Source organism: Eptesicus fuscus, chromosome 10 (assembly GCF_027574615.1).
Source record: "Eptesicus fuscus isolate TK198812 chromosome 10, DD_ASM_mEF_20220401, whole genome shotgun sequence".
Lineage (NCBI taxonomy): Eukaryota > Metazoa > Chordata > Mammalia > Chiroptera > Vespertilionidae > Eptesicus > Eptesicus fuscus.
In genome coordinates, this window is record NC_072482.1 from 72,011,815 (window position 1) to 72,036,816 (window position 25,002).

At 41.8% G+C, this 25,002-nt stretch overlaps 1 protein-coding gene across 1 annotated transcript in view; it reads left to right on the forward strand.

Moving 5' to 3' along the window:
• Window positions 1-16,342, forward strand: part of TXLNB (taxilin beta) — a 38,205-nt gene extending 21,863 nt beyond the window's left edge. Inside the window, exons 5-9 of the mRNA XM_008161893.3 lie at window positions 375-494; window positions 4,223-4,297; window positions 11,712-11,804; window positions 13,815-13,910; window positions 15,160-16,342. Coding sequence (XP_008160115.2) covers window positions 375-494; window positions 4,223-4,297; window positions 11,712-11,804; window positions 13,815-13,910; window positions 15,160-15,948 — 1,173 coding nt within the window. The 3' untranslated portion in view covers window positions 15,949-16,342. The remainder of the gene's footprint in view (window positions 1-374; window positions 495-4,222; window positions 4,298-11,711; window positions 11,805-13,814; window positions 13,911-15,159) is intronic.
• Window positions 16,343-25,002: the final 8,660 nt, after the last annotated feature.

Sequence of the window (25,002 nt, forward strand, 5' to 3'; positions counted from 1 at the left end):
AGTGCCAAAATACCAAGTGATAGTACTGTTATGATATACACCACAGTCCGTGCTGCCTGGCATATTACCAGCATCATATCTAATAGTTACCAATTCTAGAAAAATAATGTTGGGACCTTTTCGAGTTATTAATTGCTGAGTTCTGGCACCTCCACCTTTTGCCACCACATTTGCGAATGCAAAATGCAGGGGACTTCACCAATTCATGGCTCTTCTGCAAAGCCATAGTGATGCTAATGCATTTATTATTCCCCTCTTTTTAAAAATCTTAAAACCTGGAGAATGTGTGTTTATATGAATATTACTTTTTATTTTATATTTTTCAGCACCAATAACAAGTCAAGCTTGATATGTGCACTTTGTTTTTTCCTTAGCATCTGGATAAAATATTTAAACACAGAGAACTGCAGCAGAAGCTGGTGGATGCGAAACTGGAGCAGGCGCAAGAAATGATGAAGGAAGCAGAGGAGCGACACAAACGCGAAAAGGAATATGTACTTATCATCTGAGTCAGTGTGCTTGTCTGGTCTGCCTCGGGGTCACAGGACCCTGAGAAAGTTGTTTTTGAGAATGGTCTCAGGGTCATAGACTGATAGAGAAAGACCCTGAGCTCCCCTGGAGACTAAATTGGCCAGCCCGGTAGGAGGCACTGTACCTAAACGACTTTCTACATAAAACAGTCATGCATCCATTCAACAAATCTTCTCCCAGTGCCTGTCATATGCCATGCACCATCCTGGGTCCTGGGGTACAGTGGTGAACAAGATGGAGAAGGTCATGACCCACCTTGGAGACTAGAGTCTAACTGGAAAGAGACAAGCAATTAATGAGCAAACACACAAGGAAGGGTAATTTCAGACAATAAGTGCTACTAGGGAAATAAGGAGGAACTGAGAAGGGGCAGAAGGATGGGACCTACTTTAGGCCCGATGACCAGGAAGGCCTCCTGCAGGGGAGGTGGCTTGAGCTGAGCCCTCCCTGAGAAGGATGTCTCCAGTAGCAATGTCTGTAGCAGTGACAAAGGCCCTGATGCTAGAACCAGCTTGGCATCCTCTAGAAATAGGAAAAGGTTAAGGTAGCAAGCACATGTTGACCCCGTGGGAGACAGTTTCAAAATGAAGTGGGAGGGGGGAAGCAGGCGCCAAGTTGTATAGCTTTGTAGGCTTGGAGAGTAGTTCGGATTTTATTCTGAAAATAATGAGAAAGGACTGGGTAGCTTTAGCAAAAGAAGTGGCATGATCTGCTTGGCATCTGTAAAAGATGAATTTGGCTCCTGGGTGGAAAATGAACTAAAGAGGGACCAGAAAGCAAGAAGACAGTTAGGAGGCTACTGCAGCAATCTGGCTGAGCTACGATGATGGCATGAATTAGGGAGGGGGGCAGTGGTGAAGGAGAGCTGGACATGGATAAAAGTTATATTTTCAAAGCAAAGCCAGCAGGCAATGCAGTGAACTGAAGGTAATAGTGAGGAAAGGAGTCATCCTTGGCTCCCGAGTTTCTGGCTTAAGAAACTGAGGGGTGCCTTTTACTGACATCTCATTCACCCTAATACCCAGGACAGCTGTAGGGCCATTCTACAGATGAGAGGCTCAAAGAAGATATGCAGTTTTATAATTAAGGCCACACACTGCTAAGGGACCAAGATATATAGTACACTTAAGTGTTTCTGCCCCCAAGCCCAAGCTCTGTGATAGTACATCACACTCAGGGGCATGTTTCAGAGGCAAAAGTTGAAGTGTGTATCTATTGCTGGGGAGAGAGAGATTTAAGACATAGTCAATGGGCCAATCATTGGAATTTGGCCATTTAATAATTGATCACAAGCTTTGCCTTTACTGAAAATCAGATCAGAACCACTTCAATTTGTTAGAATAGTAATTTAAAAATAACTTTGGTTTTCAAATGTAGCAACAAAAGGACAAATTTTGGAGTACATAACCTAGTGGCCACTGAATATTTTCAAATCAGAAGTCCATGTGCTCTTAATAAAAAGATTAATTTATTAATCCATCTATAACCTAGCTCTCAAAGAAAGAAATACATATAAGAAAACAAATACTCTACTGTTGGCATAATTACCCCATTAGGTAAAATATGCTTCCTAGAGGATCAGTACCTGTGGTCAATAATATGTGAGACATGACAGAGGAACATCTAGGCAAAGGTTCAGTGAGGGGGACTGGGGGGCAGACGTGGGGTGACCGACCCAGCCTTAGAAAGAAACTCCCATGCTATCTATTTTCCTATCCCAGTTTAGTAAAACATAGCAGGTTTTGAGTCAAAGCACAGTAGCCCCCCTCGGTTCTTCAAAGCTGGCCGGTCACTGAGCCCGTTGCTAGCTCTGATACTTTTCTCTGAAAGTGATGAAATCACTTCAGAGCTGGGGGGTTCCTTCACTCCAGGCAGAAATGGCAGCCACCTGCCTCCCCTCTGCCAGGGACCACCCAGCACAACAGGGCTCCTTAACCCACTTAGGAAGCAGGGGCCATGTACACGGCCACCATGCCGCTCAGATGGCCAGAGGGGCCTTCCACCTCACAGCTGCCCCACAGCACTCAAATTACTTCACTTCTATAATAATCCACCTTCGCTGCATGCTGGAGGTATAGAGAAATATATAAAACCCATCTTATAAATGGAGAGATGGAGCCACGAGAAAAAAAGACTAACTAAGATGAGAAAAAAGATATCTTCAAGTTTTAAAAAATGGTTTCATTGGTTTGTTGTTGTTGTTCTGATTACAAATGTAATACATGGACCTCGTGGACACTTTTTTACAGTAGAGACAAATACAAAGAAGAAAATTTAAATCAGCCTTTCTTCAAATACATGAGAATCTTCTTAACTGACAGCCACCTGCCTAACTAACCAGATTAACTCATGATGCTCACCATCCTCTCTGTAAACAAACTGCTGGCTGATGCCCACAATATGTTGAGTCCTGTGGCTAGTAAGCCGCTCTGGACTGTCTACACATGGTTGCCCCCAATAAGTAAGATGGAGTTGACCAAGAATCAGCCCTTTGCTCCCAAACCTTTTCTGTCTGGTTATCCTTGTATTTCTATTCTGTAAATCAACAGAATCACACATTAACTGAAGAAATAGGAGTGTGAAAAGAAAGTTGTTTCTATGAAATTATGAATAATGCTTCTTTCGAAAGACTAGATATAAGCAAACAGCAAGAAACAATTGTCAAATTATATGTTAGTAGCTATAAAAGACTGGGAGAATGTTGTAAAACTCTACAAAATAAAAAAATCAAGCTGCTTCACAAGTATCTGTCGGTCTAGCACTCTAGCACCTTTGTTTAAAAAAGAAAAAACTTTAAATCTTATATAGCACATCATGGATAGCATTTTCGTAAAACAAAATAAACCTTTCTAAGTTCCATTATGAAGGCCCATAACCCCCCAAAAAAAGACCAAAACCCTACATCAAAATGGATAAATAAGTGAACATGTCTCTTAAGTTAAAAATAACATGTCTGTGTCATTTTTATGCCTAAAACAAGTTCTTGAATTTAACCCCACAGCTCAGAGTTCTGATCCTGTTTCCTATGAGAGCCCTGATTGTATTTGAAAGGCTACCTTATGGAAGAGGGACCTTATTTTGTAAACTAACACAGTATTTGGGGCAATAGGTCAATTTCTAACCCAGTGTTTTTCAAAATGTAATCTATGGACCAACATCCAAATCATTTTGGGTATTTGCTCTAAGTATGGATTCCAATCACATCCTAAACTTCCTTATTCACGTTCTCTGAGAGGAATCAGAATTTAGACATGCTCCCTAAGAGATTCTAATACCTGCTATGGTGGAGAACACTGGTTAGTTAGGCGACAAACTTTGGGTTTAATATAAAGAAACAGTTATTCACAAAAGTGTCCCAGGTGGGGATGTTCTGGATATGTTCAAGCAGAGGCCAAATGATGGGTGGGCAGGACTGCCAGAATTTGGTGGGAGGTCGAATTTTGTGTAATTCATGCTTGACTTGAAAATGATTTCCCCTTTCCCCCACCAAATAAAACCACTAATTTTTAGTTGAGAGTCCAACCACTGAGACTAGTTGTTTTCTTATATTTCTTAGAGTCTTTACAAAGTTCCCCCAAAATTACTTGAGTGAGTGGATTAGCAAGTTATTATGTTTTATACGCAAATTATAACCAAATGGTAATTTAAAAGACAATCTGACTGTCATTTCCTGCATTCTCTCTTCTCACAGTTGCTGAACCAGGCAGCAGAGTGGAAACTTCAGGCCAAAGTGCTGAAGGAACAAGAGACAGTCCTGCAGGCTCAGGTGAAGTGAGGGGAAACATGCATGGGGTGTGCTCTTCTTCTGTCCCCAAGTCAGAGGCTGTGAACCAAAGGTGGGCTGCAGAGGGCTCGCTTGTGGCAGGGAGAGGGGGCCAGGAGTTGCAAATAAAGAATAACTTCATGTCTATTAAGAAAAATAAATGCTCTGCACCAACAACATCCATGCAAATAAGGGCACCAAAATGGTCAATGAGAATAAGCTGGTGTCCAGGTTCCCACCTACCTGTTCATACATATGTCCTCTCTCTCTCTTCCCCCATCACCCTACTAAGGTAAGAATAAAATGTAAACCGTTCAGATGCACCATCTGTACTGTCAATACTGAAAATGTCCTTGCTTGCTTGATATTATCTGTAATAATAAAAGCGTAATATGCAAATCGACCGAACAACTAAACAGCAGAACAACCGTCTGGACAACCTTCCAGATGACCATGCTATGACACACACTGGTGCCAGGCCAGCCAAGGCAGATGCGATGCAATTGGTTGGGGGGGGGGGGGCGCGGCATCGCCCCACGATTGCCCCAAAGAGGGAGGCCCAGGCCACCCTCTGTGCAGCAATTGATCGCGGAGCCCCAGCCAGGTGGGCGGGGCCTCCCTCTGCGGGGTGATCAATCTGGGGGCCCTGTGATTGATCGCCCCACGGAGGGAGGCCCAGGCCAGCCAAGCGATAGCACTCCACACCTGCTGCCCGCAGAGGTAGGTGACCAGTGACGGGGGAGGAAGGGGCAGTGCTGCACAGATGGCAAGCAGTGGCAGCAGCAGGGGTGGGGCCAGCTGCCAGCATCTGGGGGAAGGAAAGCCCTATAGTCCCTGATCGCTGGCCAGGCCTAGAGACCCTACCCGAGGGGTCCCAGATTGCGAGAGGGCACAGGCTGGGCTCAGGGACACCCCCACCCATGCACAAATTTTGTGCACTGGGCCTCTAGTTCATAATAAAAGGAAATTAGAAAAATAAGAGTCAGCACCCAAACTTTTGTGCTCTCAGAGGTTGGCTCTGTCAGTGGCAAATGGCAGACAAGTCAGGAACTATTCTCATTTGGCTTTATGATGTCATGTGTGTCTTTTGACTAGATTAAGGAAATTCCTATTTCAGAATCAAAAATAAAGCCTCATGCAGCATCTGACTTGGGGGGAAAACAAGACCTGTCCATCGTTCCTAGGCCTTGGGGCCATGGCCCCTCCTGGAAAACCTTCCCTGTCAGGTTCCATGAGAACCATTCTGCCCTGGCCCACACAGGGGCTCTGGCTCCCCTGCTTGGAGAAATGCCCAGGGTCCTACAGGAACTGTGAAATCACATAGAACAATTCACACAAGGTGCCAAAATCAGAAGCCTTCCAAACTGGACAGCATTAAAGATGTGAGCAATTCACTTGTCCATGTTTATGCACTAACTGCTGAATACTTGTTCATTATAAAAGAAAAGGCAAATAACAAAAATAAGAAAGTTAAAATCACAAATTATACCACTACATAGATGAACTGCATCCAGCACAACCGGTGGTGAACTTGAGGGGGGGCAGTGAAGGATTAAAGAAAACAGACAAGAGAATACAATTGGGGCCAGGTGGATCACTGTGCCTGGATAAGGAAACAGTGACACAGACTGTAAGCAGAAGCTTTATTTTATAGTCAGATCACACAAAGCAAAACAAGGGGAAGATGTTTACAATGTTCTTGTGAATTTCAAATCTGTTTCTTGCCTGTTGTTGTTATTCTCTGAACTCTATCAAGCCTTGTTTTGGCAGCACTTGCTACACCCCCCACAGCCTACATCCCTTAGCTACCTAGGACTGCAGGGCCGGACTATAAGGTCAAGCTTACAACCATAGCCTTTTGTCTATAATTGTGTTGGGAGGGCTTTGCCCTCCAAGCTGGGACTTGTATGTGGCTTTGCCACAAGTCAGTCCAAGGTTTGATCCTGTCTGAATGCTGAAGCCGCTCTCCACACATAGACAAAAGCATAGATAACATCTGGAAAGCTAACCTTCCTAAAGCACATTTTTCCAATGTGTGTACTGAATGCAAAATGAATTGTTTTCCCCCAGTAATATATCAAAATAGTGTAAAAATACTAATTACATCAACATTAGAGCCATAAAGTTTTTAACTATTAATAGAATGAAGGAACTTGGAGTTAAAAGACTAAAGTCTAGAGTCATAAACTCCAGATCATCCTTCAGGCAGTCACAAAGCCCATCATATCACAGTGTGGGGCTGGTGACAGGCAGAGGTGGCACTCTAACCAGAGCCAGGCAGGGGGAGGAGGTGTGACCTCACCAACTGATGGCATGAGAGAATCAAGCCAGGGCTTCTGGCCCTATCTCTTCCCTATTCAACACAGAGCCTTGAGTGGTACAATAGACAATACTTGCAAGTATTCACATCATGTTACAAGCAATCTCTACTCCTCTTTGCTAAATGAAGAGAATGAACTTGAGAAGAGTATATTAATATCATATGACTCTGGGCTAAAGAGTGATTCATTCAGATGACATGACCTATAAAATAAAAACATAAAGGTGTGCCCTAATTTTCCACCTATATCCCCCTAAGACTTGAAAAAGCATCTATCCGGGGTTCTAGACTTGCCAATGTTTCTCGTTCATCCCTCAATACTGACCTGAGTCCAGGGACCAGGGTCAGAATCCCGGCTCTTCTGCTGAAAAGCTGGGTGACCCTGTGCAATGCACCTAAGCCTCCCTGGACCTAAATTTCCTTGTCTGTAAAATAGGATGATGTAATGGATTAATGATCCCAAGCTGGAGTCCTCTAGGAGGCCCATTAGTTTTCAATATTTCCAAAACATAACAGCATACAAGGCAGCAGCTGCTATCCAAAATGTAGTTGTTTTTGACATTATATCAGTTCTCAATCACGCACCTATGGCTATAGATGGCAATTATTCATATATTTGATTAAATGTTTAAAAGAAAAATTAGTTCATGAATATGTAAATATATGCAGTTTTTTTCATATTGTGCATGCAAAGCACTTAGCTCAGTGCCTAGATCATAATAAACATAATTAATACAACTTATATTTATTGAGCACCTACTAAGTGCTAGGCATGCTTCTAGGTTTTGGAGATATAATCAATAAAAGACAAAAATCCCTCCCTAATTAAATTTACACTCTAGTTATAACAATCTTACCTAATAATAGACAAACATGTAAATTGACCATACCTCTGCTACGCCACCAGCCAATCAGGAGTGATATGCAAATTAACCCAACAAAGATGGCGGTTAATTTGCATACACAGGCACTGAGTGATGGGGGCGGGATGCTTGTGTCATCACCATGGCAATGACGCAGGCGTTCTGCCCCACCCCCGTCTCTCAGGGCCTCTGGGCAGCGTGGGAAGGTGGGGCCGGAGCAGAAAGAGGCGGCTCCAGGGCCTGAGTGGAAAGGGGCTGGGCCAGAGTGGAAAGGCGGTGCCAGCAGCCAGGGAAAGGAAAGCCCATTCTAGCACGAATGTTTGTGCATCGGGCTTCTAGTAATGTTAATAAAAATGCTAATTAGTATATGAGCAAATACCAGTACTATTTCATAGGTGAGGACACACATAGGGATATATGAGTCTAAGGGAGTCTTTGCACAAAAGTTTAAGAACTACTGGAAATATGATATCAAGAACCTGTTCAGCTCTAGTTCGTGAATGTAAAGAACTTCCAGAGCTGAAGAAGTGTAGCCGTAAACTGAGTTAACCCTGCCTTCTCCTCTTTTGCCCCATTTTCCATGGCACGTGGCTCTCTCTACAAGGACCCACCTTTGTCTATCTCTTTTGTCTTCAAGGCACTTTCAAACTCCAATAACTACTTAATCGTCAAGAATATAAAGGCCCTGAATCCCTGTGTGTAATCATGTTTAGACAAGTTCCTCTTGACAAGTATCAATATTATACTTGTGAAACTTTTAAACCTTGAAAAGCAAAGTCTATCACAGATTATTTCGCACAGCACTCAAACACTTCCTCTGGTTTACAGTGTCTTTAAACGGGTGGCTGATAGGAAGGGGAGGCCTTCGTTCTCATTTCTTCCATCTGAGTAAGGGAAATGTCAGAGACGGATTGTGTTTTCCTGGACGGAAGTCACTTTTCCATCAAACAGCTTGCCAGTTTGGGGCATGATTCTCACTTAGGGAAGAGATGTCTGGCTTTCAATTATACAAACCAAGGCAATAGACTAAATGTCAGAGATGATCAATGGGATGCAATCATCACTACAAATAGAGTGTTCATTGGATCGATCAGGATGAAGATGGTAGTAGAGGTGGAAAGTCAGCAACCCCTGGCAACGCAGACACGAAATACTGCCCGAGGGGAAAGATCAGCGAATAAACCGTTAGAGATGGGTAATCATCGTCCTTCAACCCCAAAGTCCTCACCTTATCAATATACAATGGGAGAAGAGTCCTCTGCAACTACTATTATATTTGGATTTATTCCCAAATCAAATCTCACAAGTTTGCTAAGAAAATTCCTGAGCACAGTTCTGTTCCCTATATGCTATGAATGTCTGTAATTAAATTTGGTGCTCGGTTAAAAGAATGTGTGTGTCAGCCCGTTTAAAATAGAAATGTTGAGACAATTATTGTTTACTAACCCGAGAACAGTTTGTTTCTATTTCTGCCTCTGGCAGGAGAGAGAGGTACTGTGGATGACCTCGGGATGTTCCTTCTACACTTCTCTGTAATACCAAAGTGAGTGCAGGAATATGACACATCCAAACAAACATGCACCATGTTTGGCAGTGAGAGGAAAAATACGACCAAACAAATATCCATATAGGAAACAGGAAGTATACATCTTTAGGTGGTATAAGTGGAGGGTTAGAGTTGGTTACCTGAGAAAGGTATAACCCATAGAGGTTTTGCCATATATGGTAATGGGGTCAAATAGGAAGAAAAGTAGAATATTAAAAACAGTCACCGGAAGGGGAAAATTGGAGTTGTTGTTTAATGGATATAGAGTTTCAGTTTTGCAAGATGAAAAAGTTCTGGAGATTGGTTGCACAGTGATATGAATATACTTAACACTAATGAACTATACACTTAAAAATGGTTAAGATGGTCACGTTTATGATATGTATATTTTACCAAAATTTAAAATTGTTTAAAAGGGAAAAGTTGAAAAAAATCATTAGAAAAAGGCCAGAAAAGGTGGTAATGAAGCAAGACATTATTTCCCGGCACTGTGGATATGTCTGTCATCTCAATCAGCCCAATTGACAGAATAAAAATAACATTATGCCTAAATAAAGGGGTGGATGTGGTTACTCCCACTAGAACTGTCAAGGTTGCCTCTGTGAGATGGACCATGCATGCGATCACTCCTGCCCTCTCCACTCTGCAACCTGCAACTAACAGGCTGCAAGAGGGCTTGGGAGACCATAGTATCTGAGACACCCATGTAATTCTGCTGGAATTACTGAAAAGCTGGGAAAGAAAAGAGAGGAAGCAAGAAAAAGAAGTTAATAGGATTGCTTGGCCAAGAATGCAAATAAATGGATTTTGTGATAGAGGGTGAAAAGGATCAGTTGGGGGTAGTTACTCCCACTGGAGGCCACCAGATCATGTGCAATATTAGTAGCCAGTCCCAAACTGAGAGGCTTGACCTATTTATGGGCCCTGAAATAAATTAATTGGATCCCAGCCAGGACTTTGAAAAAATAAAACAGAATTAAATCTGTTTTGAGAATGCATTACAGGTAATAAAATTAGTGTCTTATACATCGTGTGTGTGTGTGTGTGTGTGTGTGTGTGTGTGTGCGCGCGCGCGTGCGCGCGCAAAACTTCCCTGGCCATGAATTCCCCAGTGCCCCTTTACCCAGTCCTCCCTAATCTGTATGCATGGAATCAAATTTTAGACCACCAGAGCTAACCCAAACTCTGTCACATACTCACAGTGCTAACGAATGATTTTAAATGATGGTCAGCTATTGTTTGGCTTTTCTTTGGAAATATTATACCCAATGAATAGGTTTTATATTATCATTTTGTTGATCTTTACTGCAATAAGAACTCTGCTGTTCTGAATCATTTGAGAATGAACTATTCTAGATAAGCATATTTTATGAGTTCTAGGGATTGATTCCCACAAGCTACCTCTCACTCCCACCTCCAAGACTAAGAAGTCTACATTCTACCGGCTTTCAATTGGTCCTCTCTTCTCTGCTTTTGAAAGGAAAATATCACAAGTACCACCAGCTGGTTAAGTTGGTGCCTGCCACCTGCCCAATAATCCAACCATCCCAGTCTACCAACGGCAATCTTGGTTTCTTGTTTGTTGCTGGGTGTTGTAAGCTTGCTTCTTCATACAAAAGACATTTCTGTGCCCATTTGAGGACTTGGGGCTGTTCCAGGCACTCAAGAGTACCTACCAAAGACTCATTTTAAAATGCCGACTTTTATCACTCAAATCAGCCATATTAAATCAATCACCCAAAATATGCTATCCTAAAATTATTTTCAAACACAAAATTTTATTATTGTATGACTGTCGTAACAGTCAAGTATTTACCCTCCTTCCTTTCCTGTCCTGCTCTATTCCCACCCAAAGGCAAGCTTTGGAACTAAGGATGTGGAGACACAAAGGCTTCTCCCTACACTCCCCTGGTGAGCCGCACACTTGCCAATGCTAACCCATACAATGTAGTTTTGTGCCAATCAGAAAAAGGCATTCCTTCCTCCAGACTCATTATTTCCATCTGCAGGAAACTGATATAAGAAACTGATTTTGATGAGAGGAGACATTTAACAGCTATTGGCTAGAACACTATATTCATAAATACACAAAACCTCAATGTCTACAATGGAAATGGAAATTGCTTGCAGTGGCACAGCCTGCAAAAGGGCAGCAGCCCCCGTCCATGTTCTGCCCACATTTCCTTTATCACTTCTTTTCACTTGTCTACATTCTCACTTCCTCCAAGACCAAGTTCAAGGCTCACCTTTCCCCCAGAAACATGGCTCCTCCTCTATCTACATTGGCACTTTATGTTCACTGAACACTAGTTAGATTGTCTTTGGGATTGTCTTTCCATCAAGATTGCAGGTCCCTCAAAAGTGGGAGCCACATGTCAAATACTTTTGTATATACAATCCATGCATATGTTCAGAGCTCAATAAATGTTTGTTGGTAAAAATTTATGATACAATGAAGTGGTAATGACCTATTTTATTATTTCATTTTTCTTTAAAGACGTACTTCAGTCATAGTCACTGACCTCGGTTAATCTCGTAGTAAATAAAAGAACTGAACTTATTACTAACACTGCATTAGAATTCCCTTAAATCATTTATCTTAACAAATAATGAACAATGACATATTGTTGTGTTCTGGAAGCATTCAGAAAGGAGCCCTAAAATAGATCCTCTCTCTCCCGTTTACAGCTCACCCTCTACTCTGGGCGGTTTGAAGAGTTCCAGAGCACACTGACAAAAAGCAATGAGGTGTTTGCCACTTTCAAACAGGAAATGGATAAAGTGAGTACTGCTTACCCCACACAAAATATTGACATTTTCTATTTTGACGGGCAATTCTCCATTGTGTTCATTTTTCTCTTGCTAAGATATTCCAGTGCATTTCATGAAGTAATGAAACATTTATAGGTGCCAATGAGATTTGGGCTGTATTTTTTCATTGGTAAATATCTGTGTATTAATCTTAAAAAGAGCCCCAAAGCACTAGAACACATTTTCATTCTGAGGGAGATTTTTTTTTTCTAGTCCATGGATGGCTTAAAAAAAAAAAAAGAGAGAGAGAAGAGCTAGCAGTTTAGCAGTTTAACATTATGTTGTTCATACTGAAATGAAAAAATATATATCTAATCTAAAAAAGTTTTTAAAAAGCTTTCAGCCCAGCTAGTGTGGCTCAGCGGTTGAACACTGACCCAGGAACCAAGAGATCACCAGTTCGATTCCCAGTCAGGGCACACACCCGGGTTGTGGGTTTGATCCCCATAAAGGACGTGCAGAAGGCAGCCGATCGATGATGTTTCTCATCCATGTTTTGATATTTCTACCTCTCTATCCTTCTCCCTTCCTCTCTCTAAAATCAATAAAAATATATATTTTAAAAAGCTTTTGTATAAATATGCAAGAGTAGAATTTTAAAGCAGAAAATGCCATTTTATGAGATCCTTCCTAAAAGAGAAGATATGTAGTATGATATAACTGACAGAGTATTTGAATAAGAAGATGAATTGAAATTCTGATGTGTTCTTACACCTCTTCCCTCAGTTTTATTTTTAATACAATTCAAGGCAATGTCCCCCTTGCTTCCTTCATGAGAATATGGAGTTCAAATAAATTAACATATTTTAAAAGGGCTTTCAACTTTAAAAAAAATTTTTTACAAATAAAAGGTGCTCATATTATTGTGGGATATAACACTTAAATCTTATTTAATTCAGTGTTGTCCCAAAACAAAATCAGCATCACAATTGTGTTTCTAAAACATTGGCATTAACCATTTTTAAGTGTAGAAAGCCTCCTCTTCAAAATATTTTCATAAAATAATAAGATAAATTTCACAATTCAGTGAGCAAACGTAAGGAGACTAGCACTTGTTAATAATTACAGTTTTCCTACTCCTGGAGGGATTTGTCCATTTAAAAAAACTTAATTATAGAGTTTTAAAATGAATATTAAAGCACGAAAATTTGTTTTAATTTAAAATTATATAGCTTTTAAGATTGGAATAAATCTTAAAGAGAAATCTAAATCTTAAAGATTAAAAGTAGGAGTTCTTAATCTGGAGTTCATTTATAGCCAAAAAATTTGATATGCATATTTGCATTTCTCTGAGTGTATTCCCATAGACTTCATCAAATTCCTAAAGAACTCAATTACCTTAAAAAGTTCATAAACTACTAACTTAATTAAGAAATAAAAACAAGCAAACAAAAAACACTCGAGGCTCCTCTACTGAGGCCAGTGGCCAAGAGCTGGGCCCAGCCTCTGGCCTCTGAGGGCACATAGACTCAGGCAGATTGGCACATATAGCAAGTGCCAGCTGTGGTAAATCCAGGTCACTGCTCCTGCATTATGTGCCTTGTCTTTTACTTCATCCAAGCAGAGAGGAGATCCTACAACCAGGATCATGAGCAGTTTCAGGTTCAAAAAGACAGCTTTACAAGAAGAGAGAAACAAACTCTACAAAGAGATTAGAGAAGCGAAAATGCCTGAGAAGGATGAGCTATTTTTTATTTTATTTTAAAAGAGAGAAAAACCAGTGACAAAACAGCATGGCCCTAAGTACTTTTCTTTTTCCTGAACTGGCTCCTGTGCAAATACGTTTGTCCGCCCCTGACCTCGATGGCGTAGGAATAAATGGTGACTTCCCCGCTCACTCCCCATCCCTTTACATAGAGCTTGTGTTTGCTTCAACAGCTGGAACAAAAGGACTTTCCTTGACATCGCCTATGGAACTAATAGCTTCTTTGGTAGGTTAACTTTTCAGGATGAATATTAAAACAACTCTAATTTCTGCAGACAACTAAGAAAATGAAGAAGCTGGAAAAGGACACGGCCACGTGGAAGGGCAGGTTTGAGAACTGTAACAAAGCTCTGCTGGACATGATTGAAGAGGTGAGGGAGCTTTTCCCTGAGCTTACTTCCCCTTGGCCAGTCAAAGCTTTCATACTTAGAACATTATATCCTAATGCTTACCTTTGAAAAAGGACTGATTTCTTCTGGGATGTGATATATGAAATTATAATAGAGTAATTAGAGCAAAGTAATTTAGAATCCTACCTAGACTTCTAAAGAGCCTAATATCCCTTAAGTCACATGCCTACTCTCCCCCAAAACAGCAGCAGGCCTACAGGACTGTGAATTCCTTAAAGGCTTGATGAGTGTCCTACTTGTCTTTGAATTTCCCTGGTGCTTGGCATATAACAGGCACAGCATGAATTAATTCATTGATTTGAACATACTGAGAGAGGACACCAGCCCAAGCACCCAGGGTACATGCTATATTATAGACAGATATGAAGATAAACTGTTTAATTCCTCCAATAGGCATTTAAACACTGGTGTTATGTCAGACCCTGAGGAGGTTTAGAGACTATAAAGGCAATGATACATGGCCTTTGACCCGAGAGGCAGGACTTATAGGTAAAGGTCTTTCCATGTAAACAAGTAAAAAAAAATCTTAAAGCGCACAGAGTAACACAAAGATGGGGTGAAGGAGTAAAATAATTAGGAACAATTTCATGTACAAACACACTGACATTTCTAGAGAGAAGGAAAATCGAACAGTTTGAGCAGCCAGCATCATGAATTAGTGTGTGGTGAGTTTCTCTGGTTATAATTACTGTTGTAACAATTCATCCCAAATTATAACCAATTCCAAAGCATGAGTTTATTATCCATCAACATAAATCAAACCGTTGCTGGATTAGCATACAGCAGTTTATCTATAGAATAGATAAGGCATTGCTGACTGCCAAGACCCAATCTACCTCATTCATTTTGCCACATGCATTTACTGACTCCCTCAAAGTCTTGCAGGCAGAAAATTCCTGTACAATTCTAGATGTCTTGGACTGAAGTAGAGAGAGGCTTTGCCATCTTTCTTTCCTAAATTCTACCAGAACCTAGCATATAATGCAAATAATAATAATAATAATAATAATAATAATAATAATTGATGCCTCTGACCAAGTGTCTGTCCAGCCACCACTCTGTGGTCAAACCCCAGAGACTAGTAGGCAAATTCCTAGACAAATGGTTTTGCTTATCTCCAGAGAACATTCTGGCAATTTTGCTTTTTGACGTTTTGTGTGTGTGTGTGTGTGTGTGTGTGTGTGTGTGTGTGTGTGTTTTCAAATCACAGAAAGCATTAAGAGCCAAAGAATATGAGTGCTTCGTGATGAAAATTGGGAGACTAGAGAATCTCTGTCGAGCTTTACAAGAAGAGAGAAACGAACTCTACAAAAAGATCAGAGAAGCAAAAATGCCTGAGAAGGATGACCAAGGTCAGCACACCTCCGACGAAGAGCCTGAGTCAACGGTTTCCGTGGGTGAAGAGGCCGACGCTGAGAAGGCCAATAGTGTTCACAATGCTGTGAAAAATCTGGCCGCAGCCTTTATGGTTATTCACCATTCAGAGTTGACCCTTGACCAGTCCAAAGAATTCCAACCAGAATTCAGCAGTCCTCAAGGGGGTGGTGACATAGCCCTCAAGGAGCCAGAACAGCCCTCTCTGAGCCCTTCCTGTCATTCAGAGAGTTCCCCACCTCCCTCAGCTACTCAGGCTGGGGCTGAAGGAGGCAATGAGGTAGAACCTTCCCCCAAGGCCAGTAATCTCCCTGTGGGGTCCAGAGCAGAGCCCCAAGGCCAGGGTCTCCCCACTGGAGTACTGGCTGATCAGGAGCCCCTTCTGGAGGCAGAAGCTTCTGGTCAGACCCTACAGTCCCCAGTAGAGGCCTCCCTATGGGGGATGGAGGCCAATGGTCCTGCTCCACCACCCCCAGCAGGTGAGAGAGTTCCAGCTGGGGTACCTGGATGTGAACCCAGTAGGCAGCCTCCGCCAGCAGCAGCAGCTGAGGGCCTGCCAGGAGGGGCCTCAGCTGGACCCCAGCTGCCCAAAGTGGCTGACACCAACATGGAGGAAGTAGACTAAGGCTCATGGTGCCTCCGGAGGCTGTTCTTCCTGACTTCACATCTTCATCGTAACAGACTCTTCTGAAAGAGGCATAAGGGCTAGGGATGTGTAATGGAAGAGACTTAATTAGAATCAAAACATTTTTAAATGTTATGCAGAGCTCATTCAGCCTTTGCTATTTGTTCTCAATTTGGAGCTTTTCTATTTATCACTGGTTGATAGTATAATTTTCCCAAATGGCAACAAAACATGCTAACAGAAAATTTATATTAATTTGCCATTAAGATAGTACTTAATTCAATTTGTTAATCAACAGTAAGATTTGGTATTTAAAGACTTCCACTACAATATATAAATACTGAAAATGTGATGTTCTATTTATTTCCGTATGTAGTTTAATAAATTATATATTAAGTAATGGATGTCCAGGTTCTATTTAAACATGATATCTGTAACATATGCATATGTGTACATATGTACATGTGTGTAAATGCATACAATGTATATATGTGTGAATCTATATATATGTGCAGTTATGCACATATAACACATGTGTGTATCATATACTAGTATATGTATATATTTACATACATTTCTTTCATCCTTTTTTAAATTTCTTTCATGCAAAATATTTAGATGCTAGTCAAAAAATTATCTCTTACTTGCACTTGGGACTAATGATCTATGAATCAGTAGTGGGTTCACAACACAAGTAGTTAGGCCATGTAATGTTGGGCAAAAATAAGTTACCCAGTGGTAGGTCAATAAATTCAACCAATTGATCAAATGACATAACAGCAGTTGGGTTAGACTGCAAGTTTGTGTAAAGTACATAGACACAAAGATGATCACAACGGGTTCTAAACAGAAAAGGGGGAAAATCACAGTTGTAAACTGCTCACTTTTTCTAGCTGCTTCTTCTACTCAATTTAGCCCATTGCCTAGCAACCCAGCCTATTCATAGCTTCCTGCAAAGAAAGGGTTGCAGGAAGCTATGAGGAGAGGCCATCCTCACCCCTGGCCTCTTGTGATACAGAGGTCTTGAGACAGAATATTCACCTGCCCTGCCAGCTCCTCAGTTCCCTCCCTGTCACCTACCTCTCCCTCCAGAGGGTTTCCCACTACCTCTTGCTGTCACTGCCTCAGTGTAGAATCTCAAAGCATCTGCTCCTTCTTTCATCAGGAAATTACACCCAATTCTCATTTCAATTATTGTTAAGTAAAAGCTATTATTTTTCCAGAACAGGGTCTCAACATGAGTGATGAGGCTTACAAACCAACACAGTTTCTATTTTCAGGAATTCTCTACTGCCAAGTACAAAGCAAAGGAAAAATGGGTTCCTACTCAAAATGACTTGAAAAATAAGTGAGGGTCCAGGAGAAGGCAAAAGCTAGAAACACCTGGGGTTGTCTATATGAGTATTACATTATCATTGCTTGGCAAGAACCTCTAATAATAAAAACAGCGTAAGTTACTCTGCCTAGGGTAAAGGGAGACTTCAACAAAAAAACAATAAGAAGGAAGAGAGGGAGAGAGGGGGGTAGAAGAGAGGAAGGGAAGGAGGAGAGAAGAAAGAAAAAAATATCTAACCCAGCCCTACCTTAAAAGTTGAACTCAAGTAGAAAAATGGATAAAAGCAAGATCCTCTATTATTCATGCAGGAAATCATTCTTCAGTGTCACATGTGGCTGTCTGCCAAGGCACACAAAGTGCTTGTAGGCAGCAACCATATGCTATAAGAATTGTAAACTGCATAAAATTTGTTTGAAGTAGACAGTGAGGATAATAACAAAATGCTAGTCGAGTGGGGGGGAGCATATCGCTATTTAAGGACCCATGTATTTTTAAAGACTTAACATATTACAACCACAGGGTATCCAGCCAAATTCAACATTACATGAAGTCTTAGAGATTTAAAGATTCATTTAATTCAGAGCCAAATGTTCACCATAACAATTCTGGAGGGTCCCCTTTTCCACTACTTACATAGGATAAACTTCCAAGAATGGACTAAGATTTTATAATCATAGTAAAGTCTCGGTCTGAATGTTTAGCAAGAGAAACAGGCAAGAGAGGAGCCAAAATCCAGTAAATCAAATATCCTAATACCCAAAGTTTTGTTTGTTTTTTCATCCAAAAAGCTTTCATAGCAACACATTACTCACTATATATCTTGGGCAGAGTTTCAGATATAATAACTTGTTTGAAATTTGCAAAACTTTAGGCTTTGGGAGAATTATTTTAATATTCAAAGAATGTTTTATTAGAGTCCTTTGTGTTAGAATCATGCCTTACTAATTATAACTGTGTGTGTGTGTGTGTGTGTGTGTGTGTGTGTGTGTGTATGCTAAATGTCTGACCATCTGACCAGTTGCTATGACATGCACTGACCACCAGGGGGAAGACGTTCAACCCAGGAACTGCCATGATGTGCACTGGCCTTTTACAGAGAAATAGCACTATGGACCTGGTGCCCACAAAGCAACACTCACCTTCCCCTAAGTGGGACACAGACCCCGCCACCACCCCAGAGCAACACCCCACCAAATCACAGCCAATGCTGCCAAGACCCCATGGCACAAAATGCAGCACACAGCCCAGCCCAGCCCAGAAACAGTCACTGTGGGCACCAGGTAATGATATCATGTAGCAATGCCCAGCTTCCTCTCCCTGGCAACTAGCCTCCTTGGAGTTTCTTCAGCCCAGGAACACGACTTGCTTTATAGCCAGGTGCAAACATTTTACACTTTAACCAAATGTCTGTGAAGCATTTTCCTGTGCCTCATCTCATTTGATCTTCACAGAAGTCCTGGAGTAGGTAGATAGGAGACTCGGTGGAATCCGTTTTCTTTTCATTAGCTGGAAAACGGAGATTTAGGAAGCTCAGAAACTTGACCCAACTGAAAAGAAGAAAAGGTGGTCCTTGAAAATGACTTCAGGTTTTCTCACTGCACAGAATATAGTAAAACACTGATGTAAATATTTTACCCTTTGTTCTCCCTGCATGATCTACAATAATAATCTGCTTCCTGTTGATATGTACTGCTGAAAATTACCTGAAAGAGAAGTTGGGGTGCTTCACTGGGCTGGAAAAAGTTTAGCTAAATCAGAAAGCAGGTCTAATTAAGCAAGTTTATTCTACATCTATAAAAGGTTAAGTTGACTCACACACGCACAATACATATAAAGCTCTCACTGGCGCCAATCACACCTGTGTGTTTCAATAAGTTATTATTGATCATGAATCTGGTTGACACTTCTATTATAGAGAACGGGTGAATAGCGATATTGAAATATTTCTTCTAATTAATTTCCTTTCAATGTGCACGAATTCATGTACCTGGCCACTAGTAACTCATAAGAACTGAAAGAATAAGGTCCTTATCAACTTTATGTAACTATTTCTAGAGATGCCAAGTCTACTTTCCAGAAACACAAATTGTTTGGTGTTTTCTAAATGAAATAACTATAATTTATCTATTAAAAAGGTATTTCTCACACCAAATGCTCTGGCAATGGTTTTATCTTTTAATTTTAATTTATGTTTATGTTAATTTTTGTTACTTCTATGTCTCAACTACACCTAACAAAGACTATGGTTTTATTCTGCTGTTGGTTGTTGTTTTTTTAACTCTGTCTGAGTAGAATGTAGTGGAGTGAACACTCTGCAAAATCTCTTGGGGTGTGTGTGTGTGTGTGTGTGTGTGTGTGTGTGAGAGAGAGAGAGAGAGAGAGAGAGAGAGAGAGAGAGAGAGAGAGAGAGAGGAGGAGAAGAAGAAGGAAAGGAAAATAGAACATGATGCCCAGGGCTAACAAGAAGAGGACAGATATCACGTGGCTGATGTTTCTCTCCAGTACCAGCCTCCCATGAGATTATGTTTCCACAGGTTGCTCTGCCATGTGTCCTTGAGAAATACTCTGAAGAGCAAGGGAGGGTGTGTGGAAGGTGTCAGCTCATTTTGCCTCTACCTAGTCCCTCTAACTACTCCAAGAATTTTCTCTAGAAAGACCCCAAAAGACACAGCTATTTTGCCTTCTGCTTAATTTCTCAGACCATACTGATCTGGGAGGGGCTTCCTGAATATGGCATTTCCTAGCATTCTTGAATAAGAGGATTGTTTAGCTAGAATGGAAAAAAAGATTCAACCCTCCCCTTAAGGCTGTTTTTCCTTCTTTTTGCCTGGTATAGATACATATTTTTAAATAGCTCTCTCTTTTTTGAGATAATAAAAGTATTACGTGTTCATTGCAAAACTGAGGCTGCTTTTCAGTAAGGCAAAGAGGTTATTACAAGAGAAATCATTTCAGGAAAATTTCCTTAGCCTCTCCAACTCTAAGTTAAATCTAGTATTTAGGAAAAATCAAAGTAATTTAAAATGTAGAGAATTCACTAAAAATCCTATATAATAAAAGCATAGTATGCAAATTGTCCCCTCGACCGGCAGTTCATCCAGGAGTTTGACCAGGGGGCAGGGCTGGCCAGGGGAAGGGAGGGAGGCCCCGGCCAGCAGCTGGCAGCCACTAGGGACACTACCAGAGCACAAATTTCATGCACTGGGCCTCTAATATGAAATAAAAATTATAACCTTGGTCTCTAAAATTTGTTCCATCACAAACTGGCAAGTCGGATTTAGGAGGCACATTGCATATATGGGTTACATGTGCACAAGATTTAAATAATTTCCTTTTCTGTACTTTAGAATCTGAAAATTAAAGTTATCATTATATTAGCCATGAGGGCACTCCATTAGAATAGCATTCATAAATGATGGTAATAAAGATTTTTCTCGACCCTGGTAAGTTATGGCCTCAATACCTGAAGTTAAGTCTCATTGGGGGCATCTCCTGATAGTGCTAGTTGTGGTTGTGTGTGTGTGTGAATGCACATATATGTGCATATGTGCACATGAACACACATGTATAAAATTTGACCTGGATTTAATTCTGCTGCTGTAGGTGTGTCTTTGTCTCACCTTCATGATTCTATGTCTAAAAGTTCAAATTTATAGACCTAGTACAACAGAGATGCCTTTCATCACACCCAGTCATGAGGGTAAACTTATGTCAGATGGGAGTGCTCCGGTGTTATAGACTAGATTAGAATACAGCAACCGCTCTACCTAGACTAGTGTAATTCCTCACAGATTGTTGTAATACTCTGAGTACAGAAATTCATGGTTTAATTCACTTGTTTTCTTAACATTCTTATCCAGGAATTAACCCCCTGGAAAAACCAGTTAAGTCCAATCAAGGTAAAAAGTGGAAGAAAGCACTAGAACAGGAATCAGTTAGTTTCTATTCTGCTACCAAGTAGCTGGGTAAATTTGGAGAAATTACTTGCTATCTCTGGGCCTCAGTTCAAACATCTATAAAAGGAGAACCTTGAGCCAGATGTCTGAGGGTTTTGGAGTCTCTGATTAAAATCTTTAAGAGACTTGTGAACTTATTGTAAGGCTTTATACTCCAGGGAGGATTTTATTCTAAGAGATCTACACATCACCTTGGTCACCTTTATTAAGAATCAGGTAAGCAGGCCGAAACCGGTTTGGCTCAGTGGATAGAGCGTCGGCCTGAGGACTCAAGGGTCCCAGGTTCGATTCCGGTCAAGGGCATGTACCTTGGTTGCGGGCACATCCCCAGTGGGGGGTGTGCAGGAGGCAGCTGATCAATGTTTCTCTCTCGTCGATGTTTCTAACTCTCTATCCCTCTCTCTTCCTCTCTGTAAAAAATCAATAAAATATATTTTTTTAAAAAAAGAATCAGGTAAGCAGAAGAAAAGAAGAAATTACTCAAATTTAAAAAAAAATGTTTTTAATTACATAAAGGCAGCATTAAGGGGGCAATCACAAATTCTTGGGTTTATTCAACAAACACTGAAGGCCTCCTATGTGTGAGGTTCTTGGATGACAAGGCTAAACAAAGGATTTCAGGACCACCATACCTTGAGCTCCATCTGCTCAGAAACAGAGCACCTGGTCATGTGACTGGGGCCTGAGAGTTCCTCCCACTACATGCAACAGGGACTCATTACCAAGGAAAGGGGCTGCAAGAGACGCCAAAAGGTTCCACTAAATCACAACGTTCCGCAACCAAAAAGCAGAAAGGAAACTTCTATGAGCCCTTTATTACAAATGATACCCAGATCTCTAAGTGGAAAAGTTTGCGTTCCTGCAGAGGAGGGTTTTATAAAATGTGTCTGTGTGGTTATCTGTCTGTGACCATAAATGTGTGTGAGGGCATGCCTGTATGTGAGAGTATGAATGAGTACTTGTGTGTAATATGTGCATATATGTTTATATAGTTTTGTGAAAGTGTGTTCTATGCATGTAGTTCTCTGTGAATGTTTATAATTGTATGTGACTGTATTTATGCATAATACCTTGGCACAAGCCTATGTGTGTATAGTTGTGTGTGAGTTTATGGCATGTGTGTGATGGGGCTGGGAACTGAAAAGCTGAAACACTGCAGATGTGGTTTTAGTCCTGTGACTAGCTTGTTTTTTATAGGATCATGTCTTGTTACAGACTTTTGTTTGCACAACGAATCCTCTTTCGCTTACAGTGTCACGGGCTCATTCCTTTTTGGCTGACAATCTGGCTTCTGAACAAGCAGGCAGGTGGGTGAGGCTACAAGTGTAGTGGCAGCGACTCATGAAATAATTGCACCTACCACCGGTCCCAGGTGACAGCCACCACTGGCTCACAGCTCCCACCCTCAGGCAAGGCTCTGGGTATGTCTGGATAAACTCTCAGTGCTTTTCTTCACACAGACCAGCCATGGCTTGAGCAGGGAATACAAGAAGTGGTAGCAACCAGGTTAACTTGATTCTGGTTATTCTAAATGAGAAGAGCTCCTCAGGTGGCCACTATTTCTAACAAAGTTGGCAGCCTTGGAGGCAGAGTTATAGTCGGCTTTATCTCCGCTGCTATCATCCAGCTGAAATCAAACCCCTGAATATCGAGAACATTTCCCTGAATTAGGGATGGTGGGAATGGTTGGGAAGAGATTATATATAAAATGCATAACCCATGGACACAGTGTGGTGAAGGCCTGGGGCGGAGGGGCAGGTGTAAGCTAGAAGGGAAAAAAAGGAACATCTGTAAACTTTCAACAATAAATATATATTTTTTAAAGCCAAAGAGAAGTGTCCAATCCACTTATGATTTAATTAAGTCAGAGATAGCAAACGAGAGTTGACTGCAGATGCTACCAGTCAACCAGCATGCCGATGACTCATTCTTTGCGCAGAGAGATTTTTGTTTCTGTGATACAATTCATCTCCCAAAAATATCTACTATTGACTAGCTGTGCTGTCATAGCTGGACCATCTGGCTGCTGCCTTGCCTGGTATTAGGAAACTGATCCAGAAGTCCTCTGATTCATTCTGGGAGTAATTTAAAGCAATACCCAAAGGAAGGAGAGTGAGAGCTTTTTATAACAAATTAATTGCCTGCCATACAAGTAAACTGATGATCTTAGAAAGTTAAAGGGAACAAAACAACTAAACATAAGTAAAATTAAAAGACAAGACCAGAAGGGAGAAGATAGTCACCATAAATACAAGAAAGCATAAGTGTTCATAATACAAACAGAAATCCTACAAAGCCATAAGACAAACAATTCAAAAGAAAGTGGGGAGGGGCAGGGGGAGCCACCCACCCAGGTGCAGGTGATGAGGGGCATCCACTCCATCATTTTAAGATTCCATAGATTCTTCATGATTCCCTTGAGCTCTAAAATTAAATGATGCCCTGTGACTCCATCTCCTTAAAGTTGCTGTTTCTTTTAAGAATCAACTATGCTGCCAAAACCGGTTTGGCTCAGTGGATAGAGCGTCGGTCTGCGGACTGAAAGGTCCCAGGTTCGATTCTGGTCAAGGGCATGTACATTGGTTGCAGGCACATCCCCAGTAGGGGGTGTGCAGGAGGCAGCTGGTCGATGTTTCTCTCTCATTGATGTTTCTAGCTCTCTATCCCTCTCCCTTCCTCTCTGTAAAAAAATCAATAAAATATATTTAAAAAAAAAAAAGAATCAACTATGAAGGACCTGTTTTGTTGTTTCAGCTAATATTTTGGCCTTTATTATTATCCTCCTATATAATAAAGAGGTAGTATGCAAATTGACCATCACTCCAACACACAAGATGGCCATCCCCATGTGGACACAAGATGGCCACCACAAGATGGCTGGCAGGGAGGGCAGTTGTGGGCGATCAGGCCAGCAGGGGAGGGCAGTTGTGGGTGATCAGGCCAGCAGGGGAGGGCAGTTGTGGGTGACCAGGCCAGTAGGGAAGGGCAGTTGTGGGCAACCAGGCCAGCAGGGGAGGGCAGTTAGGGGGGACCAGGCCTGCAGGGGAGGGCAGTTAGGGGTGACCAGGCCTGCAGGGGAGGGCAGTTGGGGGGACCCAGGCCTGCAAGGGAGGGCAATTGGGAGGACCAGGCTTGCAGGGGAAGGCAGTTATGGGGGACCAGGCCTGCAGGGGAGAGCAGTTGTGGGGACCAGGCCTGTAGGGAAGGGCAGTTGGGGGGTACTAGGCCTGCAAGGGAGGGCAGCTGGGGGGTACTAGGCCTGCAGGGGAAGGCAGTTAGGGGGGACCAGGCCTACAGGGAAGGACAGTTAAGGGTGACCAGGATGGCAGGGGAGGGCAGTTATGCATCGATCAGGCTGGCAGGGGAGTGGTTAGGGGGTGATCAGGCTGGCAGGCAGAAGCAGTTAGGGGCAATCAGGCAGGTAGGCAGGCGAGCGGTTGGGAGTCAGCAGTCCTGGATTGTGGGACTGGGCCTTACCGGGCAGTTGGACATCCCTCAAGGGATCCCAGATTGGAGAGGTTGCAGGCTGGGCTGAGGGACAACCGCCCCCCCCCCCCCCTGGTGCATGAATTTCATGTACTGGGCCTCTAGTCTAATATAATAAAAATATTAAATATCAAACCAGATAAATAAGTTTTATCCATGTGCCAAGTCTGATGGCCCAGCAGGAGAATGTGCTGTGATAAATTAATAATCCTACCTTTGCAAGAGGGGTGGTGCAGCATCCTTGTCAGGTGTTTACCAGACACATATGAGATGACC